This window comes from Euprymna scolopes, chromosome 18 (genome assembly GCF_053919585.1).
Source record: "Euprymna scolopes isolate OS-2025 chromosome 18, ASM5391958v1, whole genome shotgun sequence".
Taxonomy (NCBI): domain Eukaryota; kingdom Metazoa; phylum Mollusca; class Cephalopoda; order Sepiida; family Sepiolidae; genus Euprymna; species Euprymna scolopes.
In genome coordinates, this window is record NC_136499.1 from 82,455,626 (window position 1) to 82,469,593 (window position 13,968).

Below are 13,968 nucleotides of genomic sequence, written 5' to 3' on the forward strand. Positions count from 1 at the left end.
GTAAGGCAGATGTATCTTTTAATTTTTCGCCTATATATATATAGTAAAACCCCGGGATACGGTGGGTCCAGGATACGTTTTTTTCAGATTACGTTGTGGTATACAATGTTTTTCCAGCCCTTAGTTATGGTATTTGTCCCATCTTACGGTGTTATTTATAATGTTATTTGATTATATATATTTATATTATTTACTGTACTGTATTTTGCTACTAATTTTAAATGCTGTATCCCGGCGAAACAGTACTGTAAAATCCGCAGAAATCTCTCAAGAGCTCTTTCGGCTATCATCTCATCAGGAGAAAAATGGATAGCAGTGAAATAATATTACTGGCAAAAACAAAGAGCAAATGGGGGATCTTTTATAAATTAAAGGTGCCAAAAGGATGATTAAAACCAATAATTTAATTCAATAAAGCGCGTATAAAGTGATTAACCGCGGGTGGTGGTGAAAGTTCCCTGAAGAGATTTAACGCTTTTAACAATTCCTTCTACCAGCACAAAGAAGTTTTACAAATTGCGATAGAGACAAATTCTAAAATGTCTAACTGGTTTTTAGAATCAACTCTATGAAGTATCTCAAACTCTATTTTATACTGATTAACACAACAAGAATTCTCAAACGAATGGTAACCAATAGCAGAGTCCAAAGCTGTAGAGGAAAGGAAACTCACATATCTTGCTCTAACCTGTCTAATCTCGAATGGAACGTCTGGTTTATATGGGTCTGCAAATACAACAAAGTCCGCCCAACATAACCAGCATCACACTGGCATTTAAATTGATAAATAATATTACTATTTTGGATGTAAGGCAAACTATCCTTGCAAAAAGAAGGTAAAGCAGGTGTATTAGTATATACCAAATGCAAGGAGAGGAGAAGCAATCAATAATACTTAATTTTGTACCATTATCTCCTATCCATGGCAATTTTAAGTAAACAGGGCATTTTAAAGGGCCAAGTATTTTAGAGGATTTAATATCTGCAACCTTTTTGTTAATACAACCATTAATAAGGTCTTAACCGTTACTAATGAAAGTATCCCTGATCTTATTCAGTTCGAAGTCTAGTTTAATAGATGAGCAAATCATGCGGGCTCCATGTACCAACATATTAAGTAAGCCCATTTAGGTACAAAATCTCTCTGATTCTCTCTCCTCTGATCTTGAGTATGTGGTACAGAGAGGGAAGAGGTGGCTGGTTACTTTTTATGCATCTAAAACCAAGTTTCTATCTTTACATCAGCAACACTCTGATCCCCATCGGGCATCAATTGAAATGGATGGCTCTCGTCTTGGGGAGGCTCAATGTTTTGACAAGCTTCTGGGATTGACCTTTACTCCTGATCTGAAATGGAACACGTACATCAAATCTGTTGCCAAGGTGGCTGGAAAAATGGTGGGATCCGTCTACCGCTCCAGTAGATATCTCACTGCTGATGTAATTCTCTATCTATATAAAAGCCAAATACATCCAAGGATGGAGTACTGCTGCCACATCTGGGCAGGAGCTGCTAAAAAGAGCTTATCCTGCCTTGACAGAGTACAAAATAGACTTTGTAGCTTAGTAGGGAATGCCCTTTTCTCTTCCCTGCAACCTCTCTCCCACAGAAGAGATGTTGCGAGCCTGTCTTTGTTTTATTGTTATTTCCATGGTAAGTGCTCGTCTGAGCTCCAATCTCTGCGCCCCCCCCCTCGCCAATCTTTCACAAAAACACCCGTCTAGCTGAAACCACTGTCAATAATTTTCCTCACTCTTTATCTATGCATAAATCAAAATGTAGATTCCATTAACAAAGCTTCTTTCTTAGAAGTGCACACCTGTGGAACTTTGTTCTGTTTGCCTGTTTTCCACCTAACTACAACTTGGATGTCTTCAAGTCCAACATAAGCAAATTCCTGATAAACCGCCCCTTTAAGTAATCCATTTTATCAAATCTCCATTACTAACGATTACTACGATATTATCCCATTGATTACTGTACATGCAATAACCCTTAACCTCGAGTGGCTCCAGGCCTTGATAAATGATGACTACCATGTAAAAAAAAAAAAAGAAGACCAGTTCACATACAGGCCAGTAAAATCGGCTTCCTGTAAATGATAGTGAGAAAGTCACCTCTTTAACGTTCAACAAGAACACCCAAGAAGGGAGTTATCTTTCTCACATTCCATAGTGAACGGCAGAGCCCAATGAAGGGAATTCAACTTATTAAAAAATGCTGACGCTTCATTTTGCGATGAAAACATAGCAAAAACATCGTCAACATATCGAACATATGTAGTGGGTTTAGTTCCTGAACTGAAAAGAACGGATTCATAATAACCGACAAAAATATCAGCTATGGGGCCTGTGTGCTCCCTGTTGAAACCCCCATCGACCTTTAAACTCTGTTATTGGCCAACATTTGGTTGATGATCCTTGTTGGTCCAATCAGTATAAAATTGAGTGGTTTGAGATAATTTATAGAGCTGATTCAAAAAATCATTTAAAAATTTTAAAATTTGTTTCTACTGCAATTCGTAAACCTTCTTTGTACCGGCAGATGGAATTGTTAAAAGCCTTAAATCTCCTCAGAGAAATTTGACCACGGTGCTATTTTAATCGCTTTATACACTCTTTATTACTTTTTAGCACCTTTAATTTATAATTGATCCCCCATTGCTCTTTATTTTCGCCAGTAATATTATTTCACTGCTATCAATTTTTCTCTTGATGAAAGTGCCCTTGAGAGATTTCCGCTGATTTTCGAATGTATTTATAAATCCTGTACCTCCAAACACACACACACACGTGTGTGTGTGTGTATATATATAATATGTATCAGGTCATGTCATGTGCTACTGGTACCATGTAACCCAGTACTACCTGCCTCATGGTCGGGTCACCGGCGACTAAACTGGTTCCCCCACCAGACTTGTTTGGTGAGGAGGGCGGCTAGTCTCCCTGAAGGATTAAAAACAAGAACTTCCAAAGGGCGAATGAACTCTTTTTCTGGGTCAACGGCCAACTAGCACCGTGTATATTTGTGTGTGTGTGTATATGTGTATTGGGGTGGAGAGGGCTCCCGTAAGCCGTGGTGAAGGCAACCTTTCTAGGAGAAGCAAATCTCTGATTTACAAAACCATAAAGCAGAAGACCAGTACCCGCATTAAGCTGGTCTGCAGTTTAATTTGTTGCTGGCTATCTTGCTCTTGCTTGTTGCTGGATCTCAACATTTTGAACCGAGAGAGAGACTTAGCTGTCGTACAAAGCTAAGACTCTGTAACATCATATTTGTATAGATACTCCCTTGGGCATTTGGGCTCATGGATTTTAAATGTCTGAGGGAGTGGCACTCGTCTGACAAGATGTTGCAATCATCATATATATATATATATCAGGTTAAAAATATCCCCTCCAAAAAAAAAAAAACATTGAATTTCAACGAGATTGTTAATAGTGCTCAATAAAATGAGCAGGATATTATTTTATTCCATGTAGATAAACAAAATTACTATAAGTCGCTATAATAAATCTACTGTTTCAGTCTATAAAAACGACCATATAAAGGCGACAATAAACCTCTGGTTTTACTTGAGGTCAGTCCTCTAATGAAAATGAAAACCAATTAGAAAAAAGAAACATAGAAATATATTATTATATTAAATTTAGAATCTTAAACTACTCATAAAATTTTAAATGGTATTAAAATTAGATCTTTTTTTTTTCAAACTAAGTTTTTTCCTAATAAATCCAACTCCGAGTATTTTTAAACGAAAGTAAATAAAGTTCGAGGGCATATATACTCATTACCAGGGAAACCAACCACAAACAAGGGGAAAACGCCTCACTCCCTTTCCCTTTCATATTGAGCTTTCTCTTAGTTAATTAGTTAATTCCTGATTTTCTATCACCTAACACATTGTTGTTCTGACATAATTTAAGTAACAAAAGCTATCGTTATAACAGATTAAAGCAACTTCTTCTTATTCTTCTTCTTCTTCTTCTAGTCACATTCTATAGAATTTATCAATTTAAAAAAAAAGCCTGCCAAAATGTTTTTTTTCTATATTTTTTCTATTCGGTTTTCATTTGTATAACACCTAACATTTTGTTTAAATTTTTCTCTTTAGAATTCACTATGTGGTATGCTTCGAATAAACTTAGATTACATCTTTTTGATTTACTCGGTTCATATTTTCTAGCTTTTTCTATTTTAATTAAAAAAATATATATTAATTCAAAATCTTTTTATTCTTATGTTATCCTTAACCCAATTACCTAATGCAGTTTTTTTTCTCCTTTCATTTGAATAATTATTTTTGTTCCATCCTTATTTCTATCATTCTCCACATCCCTATTTGGTTCATTCTCAGGTGCAATTTTAAAAGCTGCAACATGGTTTATCCTTAAAAAATATTCAGTTCCACTTATATATATATATATATATATATACACAGTTCCATCTAAACTTCACATTTGTATACAATTTCAGAAGTTAAGCAATTGCTTTTCAATGGACATACGTTAGGTATTCTGCAGTTACATTTTCTCTCCACATTTATTTCATCCGATTCAATCCTATTTTATTCACTATTTTGTTTATTTTACCATTATTAGATCATATTATAGTATTACCTTGATTGGTAGCGGTTAAGAATGAAAGTTTAACTGCTCTTATTAATTATTTTACTTACACACATACACACACATATATTTGTCTGTGTGTATACGTGTATGCATATGTACTAACTATTTTTACTAGTTTAGAAAGTTAACTAATAAAATAAATGCTTATGAGATGCTAGTGAATGTTTCTGAAAATGTCTTACCAGACGGAAGATGTCCAAGCTGTTTGTGTTTCAGTTCTTGCATGATGTTATCATCAGGGATATTTTGGGTGAAAAGGCAATTTGCTGATGATCTCCTTAAATATATACAAAATAATAATTAAAAAAAAACTATAATAAGACAGAAAAGAAAAGAGACATAAAACTATAAAATAAGAGAAGAAAGATTAAATAAGAAACATGAAGAACAGAAACAAAAGATAGCAGCAAAAGAGGGATGATTGAGATAATACAGATACAAATCGAAACGATACAAACAAGACCAACAGACCTATTAATCTACCATGTGGAATATCATAAGGGCACAAATGAGAGAAAAGATCTTCCCTCAACAGTCATGGACTACTTCCTGAGAACAAAAAGAATCAGAAAAGGAGACAAATCAGTAATTGCACTACTAAAAATAGAAACAAAACTTAATAGGAAATCAGATTGCAAACTCAAATCAAGAACTGCTAAATGAAACTAAAGTGATGAATAAGGTTAAAAAGAACATAAAACGATGGAAGGGAAAATATGGCTAACACAGAATAAGAAAGAGTATAAAGAGAATAAAGAACTTGTTAAGTTTTGAGACATTGTGTTGAACAAAGATGGCGGCGTAGTTCAGATCAGTAACCAAGATGGCGACCAAGAATCAAATGGCGTAGTTAACCTCTTAAGTTCTGAGATATTATGTTGAACAAAGATGGCGGCGTAGTTCAGATCAGTAACCAAGATGCCGGCGTAGTTCAGATTAGTAACCAAGATGGTAGCCAAGAATTAAATGCGGTCCGTGACGTAGCAAACGGCGAACTGTCTGAATCCAAAATTCGACAATTTTTATAATAATTTTGCAACGTTTTCATTGGTTGTTTAGCACAGCCGTTGGTTATAAAAATGATTGGCGAATCCATTCGTCTCATACCCCCATCACAAGTCAAAAACATTTTACACCCCCCCTTTTTTGATATAATGGGAAAATCCTTTCGGATTCAATTTTGGTTTCACTTGAGAAAAGGAAATAAAAATAAATAAATAAAAATAAATGAACAAAGAAAAATAAATCAATAAAATAATTGTTTTTTTATTTATTTTTCTTCTTGTTTTATGGGAATTTGTCTTTATTCTCATCAGTCAAAAGAATTAATATATTGGTATAATGTGTGCAAAAAGAAGCCATTTTTTTGTTGTTTTTTTTGGATACATATAAAAATAAACACTTTTTAAAAAATATATAAACACACAAATAGAATACTTTTCAAATATATATAAACATCTGCACAAAAATTCACAAATATACATTTTTTTGTTTTGTTTTAACAAATGTTTGCCAAAAAAAAAAAAGAGATACAAAAAGAACTATTTGACAAATAGGAAGTTTACAAAAGAGTTTTAACAAGTGGCTTTTTTTTTTTGTAACAAAAACCGGAAACATTGTTAGGCATTAATTGGTTAATTTGGTTAGTAAGGTAGAAATGGTCGCAGTTTAACGTGGTGCCCGGGACAATTTAGAATGTTTTTTTTTTTTTTTGGTGTGATTTTAACTGTTCATGCTTCTTCATGGGTTTCTGAAAAGATATTTATTCATAATTAGATTCCAAATAGTTTGGTTATAAAATGTCTTAATTTTATTCTTTTTATAGGTTTAGTGAAAATGTCGGCTATATTATGGGAGTTGAACGCGGCTTACAATCTTGCATTCTGAACTTGAGCAGAATTTTTTCAATGTATCGTGATTGGTTCATAGTTATAGTTTCATTTTCACGGGTAAATTTTATACCGAGGAACCATGACAGTCGTCCAAGATCGGCCATTTAAAATTTTTTATTTAATTCATTTTTAACATCTCTTAAAGTGTTGATTTCACAGTCAATCAGAGCATATAAATAAGCATTTTTTACATCCATTTGATGTATTTTTAAATTGTATTGAGTGGCAAGTTGTAATAAAATTCTAATTGTCGTTAAATTTGTCATTGGTGAAAATGTTGCAAAATATTCCACTCCAGAAATTTGTGAGAAACCTTTCGCCACAAATCTTGCTTTAAAAGTTTCACTGCCAGAAGCTGTGATTTTTTTTGGAAAAAAACCCAGCGTGAAGAAATTATATTTTTATCTGTTGGTTTTGCCACTATTTCGTATGTGTTATTTTCAGATAAAGCTTTCAATTCGGATACCATAGCTTGTTCCCATTCTTGGTGATTTTGTGAATTAATTGAAAAACCAGTAAAATAATCCAACTCCGACGGTATATATATAAACAATATATATATATAATTTATTACGGCAGCTAATACATTAATTGAATAAATATGCAACACACTCACGATTAGAGTTTAACAGTTAACAAACACATAAACATTACAACGCCATCTTTTTAAAAGAAGAGTTTGTTAACTCTGCCTTTTTATAAGGGAGATAACTTAACAAATTATATGCATATTAATGCCAATATAAAGGGAGACAACTTAACAAACTCATCTTTAAAAGTTTTTTTTTTTCTTTTTTTTTTTTTTAATTTCAATCATTCAAACTGCCTTGTTGTAAGACGCTTCTCAATAACCAAGGGGATGCACCCCGTTTAGTGAGGCAGTCTGCCAATTGTCTTCCTGTCTCTTGCCATTGGAACTCCTCAATCTGTCCATTTTCCACAAGTTCCTTAATACCACTGATTTCGATCCGTAATCATTTTTCTTTGACAGATTTTGTTGATTTGACTGCTTCATAGAGAGATTTACAATCAGTGGCACAAATTATAGGTAGACTCTTGGGATTTGTTCTTCCTGTTGTCAATTCACTAAACAGGGTGGAGATAAAGACAGCCATATCAATAGCTTCAGACATTGAAATTGTTTCTGCAGCTACTGTGGACAATCCGTCTGATTTTCTTTGAGTTCCACCAGATCGGTGAGACTTTCCCAGATGTCCCAGTGAGGAATATGACATAACCCCCCTGACTCCCACCATCAGCAAGATTTCCCAAAGCGGCATCACTAAATATCACCAAACGTAACTGATCAATGTCACCAAGATGTTGATACTTCAATGATAGCTTGGATGCCTTAGCTTTTCCAATAATTTTATTGGCAGTTATCAGGTCCTTTATGGTGCTATGGTTAATATTAGTCGCTAGACTACAGACATCAAATAATAAGTCCGGTCGGCTCTGATGCGCTAACCACAACAATTGGCCGATCTTGGATCTGAGTGAATTTATCTCAATTTCTGTTAGCGGTGATTCTTTTTCCATGGTCCTTGAACAATCTATTGGAATGGATGATATACTGTCGGTATATTTCTTTTGGTTTATTAATATTTCTGGACCGTAGCAATTAAGCTCAATTCCACAGTATTTGAAGGCCTTACTATCCTCTTTTCCAATTTTAAATGCGCTGCGTATTTTGCTGATGGTATTGTTGAATGTCTGGTCCCCTGACCAAATAAAGTCATCTACATGACACGCCACAACTCCAGCTAGGTTACCAGATTTACTAATCCAGTAGAAAACTGTAGGGTCCATTTGGGATATTACACCGCCATTTTCAATCATAACTGATTTCACTTTATTATACTACTGCAGAGAAGCATCACTCAGTCCATAGACGCACTTATTTAGCCGCCATATCTTGTCACTGAAAGCTTCTTTGGGTGGTCTGATGTATACTTCCCTATCCATAGTGTGACCCTGCAAAAAGGCAGTTTTTATGTCTATGGAGTGTAGACTCCATTGGTTTTTGGCTGTTAATGCCATAATAAGTCTTAAGGATTCATGAGCACAGGTTGGTGAATCCTTTTGAATGTCATTCTTGGGTTCTTCAAAACCTCTAGCGACCAGCCTTGCTTTTTGCATAACCCCATCCGTGACTTTACTTAAATCTACCGACATCTCTTCATTCTCCAAGTTTACTGGCCTTTGGATTTTCACATTAAACCAATGTTTGTTTCTGCCGGTGGCTTTTCCAGCCCGACTTATTATTTCCGCCTGTATTTGCCCATTGCTTCCCTTTTGGTTGTATGTGATGATGTTACCAGGCTTTATCTTGGCTATAGGATCGGGTTGTGGGTCATTTTTTGTCCAAACCTCAGCTGTTTCAGTATATTCCTCATCAGATGTTTCATAATTATAGTCCTGGCTATCAGAGGTTTTTGATGTTACTGAAATTTCATTAGAGTTTACATCTGCAAGTGGTGAGTTACACAAACGCAATCTGCATTTATGTACTCTCACAAGCATTCCACCTTGTCTGACAAATACCACAGCACCATCTTGACTAATGATAACACCTGGATCCTTCCATTCTTGATTGTCTGGTCTTTTGTAATAAACTTTATCCCCCGGTGAGCAGAGATCAGGTGTGGGGCGTGTTTGTTTCCTTAAGGCCCTCCTAATTTTCTCAGATGATTCGGCTTTGATAAAAACCTGTCTTGCAGCATACAATCCATTTATGTTGTTTTTTACAACTTCACTTGTGGTGGTCCCTTCTAGTGCAGGTGGTTTATCAATAAGGATCGTGGGAATGTTTGGATTTCTTCCAAAAACTATCTGATAAGGGCTATATCCATGTACGTTTTGTAATGAATTCTTTGCCATAATGGCCCAATTTAGTGCTGTTTCCCAATCCAGAGTGTAGTCGGACTTCAACTTCAATAATATTTCAGTTAGTATCTGATTGTGTCGTTCCAATAGACCATTACTCCAGGGTGAATATGCAGCAGTGGTAGAGATGTCTATGTTAAAATTTTCAGCCATATCTTTCATTTCAGCATTGTCGAACTCACCTCCCAGATCACTGAACATTCGTTTAGGTGCTCCATGGATACTAATCCAGCATTGAATGGATTTTTTTACAATTTTAGATGACTGCTTAGTGTTAGTGATGCAATCCGCACTGAACCGGGAAAATTCATCTATGATATGCAAATACCATAGGTTAGGTTCGAGTTGATGAAGATCCATGGCTACAGTATGGTTGTAGTCATTAGCTAAGGAAAAACCAACAACTGGTCTTGGTGCAGGTTTTCTATACTTCCTACATATTTCACAATTGGCTACAATTTTTTCAAAAATTTTAGCGACCTCCACAACATCTGAGCCAGCAGACTTTAATAGCAGTTTTAATTTCTCAGCTGAGGCATGTCCAAACTGCCTGTGCAGTTTTTCTAAACTCTTTATTTTTTCTTTATTGGTCATGTTATCAACAATTAGCACATCGGAATGGGAGTTTCTTGTATGATGACCACTACCAAGAATATCTACACAGTAATGTCCACTAGATGTAAATTGTAGGTCCACTGTCTTCCCAAACATGATAGCTTTGTCTGAATTAAGATCCAGAACAGCTCCAGCCCTCTTCAACGAAGCTTTACTCAAAAGCAGAGGAATATCAGCTTGAATTACCTCAGCACTTATATTACACCTAGTGGAACCTATTATCGCTGGTAGAGTTACCTGGGTAGAGGAGTTTATAATTTTTCCGTTGCCAAATCGGAAGGGTCTATTACTTCTCTTAATAATAATATCTTCTTGGTTGATATTCTTTTTATATTCATCCAACCATCTTTGGCCATAAACGGTCCGAGTACAAGCTGTGTCAATCACTGCCATGTTCAATGACTCAACTAAAAAAATTTTACTTGGAGAATATTCATTGTGTGAGAGAAGTGTGATACACTCTTCCATTTCTGTTTCTTTATGCTCCAATTCGTCTGTTTCGGTTAACCTAACAGCTTCACTTTTGTGGGGGCACTCTCTCCACCAATGCAAAACGCTCTGGCAAATAGAACATTTAGTAACTTTCCCATATCTGTTAGTAAGGTTCCCGTTTCTAAATCTATTAGATTTTCCCGTATCTGATCTTGGAAAGTTACGGGATTTTTGTTTCCTTGATGTTGTTGCATATAAAGCGGTTTCCTGCTTTACAATAGGCTCCTCATTAGAAGTTATAACATTTGATTCTCCAAATATACGTTTTAATGCGGACTTCATGTTTTTATATTTCAATTCTGACGAAGCACACGCTGTCAATGCGAGTTGGCGCTGTTGATAATCCAGGCCTGACTTATCTAATAGTTTAAAAGCTAGGACGGCATCCGGCAAAGTCATTTCAAACTTGGTACTTTTGAGATATCTCTGGTCAAATTCTATAATATATTCAGAGATACTCATGTTTTCAGGCCGCTAGAATTTATCAAAGTTTTGGTAAGCCTCGTACATAGAGTCTAGAGAATCCTTTAAAAACAAATTGTCTAATACATTAATAAGATTCGACATACCTTCGTCTGTGTTGAGTTCTTCCACTTCAATTCCCATAACTGCCCGTTTTGCATTTCCGTTAAGTGAAAGGCTAACAGCCAATGCCTGTTTGTTCTTTGGTAAACCCGTCATCATTGTCCAAATCTTTATTTCATTTTTCCAGCATGGGTAGTCGTTCTCATCAAATCTAGGGGGATTTTTGTAGTTAATGGCCATTTTCTCTTTGTGGTCGTTCGTTAAAAAAAAAACTTCAATTATTGTTCCGTAGATCGTTTTTGCTCGTAACTACGCTCTGCTACCATGAAAAACCAGTAAAATAATCCAACTCCGACGGTATATATATAAACAATATATATATATATAATTTATTACGGCAGCTAATACATTAATTGAATAAATATGCAACACACTCACGATTAGAGTTTAACGGTTAACAAACACATAAACATTACGACGCCATCTTTTTAAAAGAAGAGTTCGTCAACTCTACCTTTTTATAAGGGAGATAACTTAAATTATATGGATATTAATGCCAATATAAAGGGAGACAACTTAACATAATCGCCTCATTATAACTTTCCGGTGCGCTGTTCAACGAATAACAGTAATTCACTTGTATCTTTTCAATTTGGAAGTAGTCTGGGCTTTTTCGCTCCCTTATTGGGTATCGACGTGTCTGGTTACTGTTTTCGTCAGAAGTACTGTAATTGTCGTCATTATTAATATTTTCATTGTGATCGATTAAGATGGTAGGGAATATTTCACATTTTTCATTCACTGGATCGCCATTTTTTTAATTTAATGTATCATTGAATTTTACACATCTAACCCTTTTTATAGCATTTTGAGCTGCAAAGTAGATTAAGTATGCCAGACTATTTTTATCGTAACCTACAAAAGTACCTGTTTCGCTTTTAGTATTTAGTTTACTTGTGTTTTCTATAAATGCAAAACAATCAGAACCAAATAGATGCATTCTATTCATTTTAGGTTTTACACTGCAAAACGCTTCATACAGCGTTTTTCCTAGCCTCTTATTGAACGATCTATGTCTGATATATGCTGCTGCCATTAAAGCATATGTCCATAAACTATGCGCTAATTTCGATTCGATAAGTAGGTATCTTGTCATCTCAAAAAGGGTTCGCCATGCCCTTTCAGCTGTGCCATTTTGGAAGGGGGAGTACGGCGACGATTTCTCGTGTTTAATACGGTGGTTAATTAATAGAAGTTCAAAGTCTTTACTAGTAAATTCAGTCCCATTGTCTGAGCGAATACATTTTACTGAACTGTACGGGGCAACATCAGTTAAATATTTCTTAGTGGCGAGGATAGTATCGGATTTGTTTTTTAGAAAATAAACCATAATTAAACCGGAAAAATCACCAATAAAGTTCAAAACATACCTTAGATTGTTTCTCTCCATCGGGCTGATCGGACCTGCTAAGTCACAATGCACAAGTGAGAGAATTTTCGTAGCTTTTTTGTCTGGCGTTCAGCTTATATCTTTTGTCATTTTCCTGTGCACACACATCTCAATTTGGGAGATCATCTGAAGGTATTATTTTCATGCCTTCGACTACATTTGGTAATTTTTTAATATCAGCTGTATTGCAGTGTCCTAGAATTTTATGCCAGGTTTCCAAGTCGTGACAGGCAGTTTTTGAGGGAACCATACTTTTAAATAATATAGTTGGCCATTTTCTTTAATGTCAGATACAGTTCCATTGGGGTATGTCAATTTTGATGTATTTTGGCCAAATTCTATATTCGCGCCTTGTTTAATTGCAGCCTGCACGGAAAATATGTCTTGCTTCCATGTATGTATGAACAGAGCATTTTTTAGAATACAGTTACAGATTTCGCCTTTATTATTTTTTAGGTATATTTTAGCATCACCTGTTTACAAGACTATATCATTTATTTGACTACCGTCGACAAGTTCGATAAAATGACTTTGAGGATTAAAGTTTGAATCAAAATTAATAAAATCAGATTCCTTGGTGATAACGTGCACTGTAGCACCACAGTCTACAAGGAGATTTTTACCGTTTGTGGTATTTTCAAAGTTACATGTGAATAGAAATGTACGTTCTTCCTCAAAGTTCTCAACGTTTTTTATGGAGTCCATTTTAGAGCGTTTATATCGACATTGGAAACTTTTGTGGTTGGGTCGTCCACAATTATAGCAGATAATTTTATTCTTTTTCTTGGGAAAATTACTTTTGGAGAATACGTTGCGGTGAGGTGCGTAATTTGGTGGTGTCTGCTTTCGAGAAGCATTTTTGAACTTCACAATATTGCTGGAGTTATTATTGTCCATGAGCATACGATTAGTCTCTTCGTAACTGTGCAATGCCACTTTAAATTCGCTGAAATTTATGGGGTTGTCTTTCTGAGTTATAACAGTTGTAAATGGTTTAAAATCGGCTGGAAGTCCCTTGAGGGTCATTGATATCAACAAGCTATCGCTTATTATTTTCACCTAAGGCATTGGCAGTTGTTTCTGCCCTTATAACGTAGTCGGTAATCGTTTCATCCTCGTTACATTTAAAAGAGGTTAATTCTGTATATAGGGATATTATTTTCGGTTTCCCTTTTGATAATGTTCTCGTAATATGTTCAATGCTTTCCTCCCATCATCCAATGCGTCTTTTATAATCAGAGACAGACTTCTATCGTCTAAACATTGAATCAGTTCTGCAAAAACAGTCACGTTTTTTTCGAGAAATTCGGGGTCGTTTGGATTCTCTGTTGTAGATTGTATGACTTTGTGTAGTTTTCGAATCCTTAGATATCCCAGAAATTTTACCTGCCACAATTCGAATTTAGATTCTGATCGGTCAAAGAAAAGACGGTGGCTGGGCGCATAACCTGTTAAGTTTTGAGACATTGTGTTGAA

The 13,968-nt window shown here is 35.3% G+C and overlaps 1 protein-coding gene and 1 long non-coding RNA gene across 6 annotated transcripts in view; one reads left to right on the forward strand and one right to left on the reverse strand.

Annotated features, from left to right (window-relative positions):
* Positions 1 to 13,968, reverse strand: part of LOC145297671 (A disintegrin and metalloproteinase with thrombospondin motifs 3-like) — a 1,581,225-nt gene that overhangs the window by 372,424 nt on the left and 1,194,833 nt on the right. For all 5 annotated transcript variants that reach the window (XM_080143852.1, XM_080143853.1, XM_080143851.1 and 2 more), the window contains one exon: positions 4,815 to 4,909. In XM_080143852.1, the coding sequence (XP_079999978.1) occupies positions 4,815 to 4,909 (95 nt within the window). The remainder of the gene's footprint in view (positions 1 to 4,814; positions 4,910 to 13,968) is intronic.
* LOC145297672 (uncharacterized) overlaps positions 1 to 13,968 on the forward strand; it is a 158,418-nt gene that overhangs the window by 104,763 nt on the left and 39,687 nt on the right. The window lies entirely within an intron of this gene.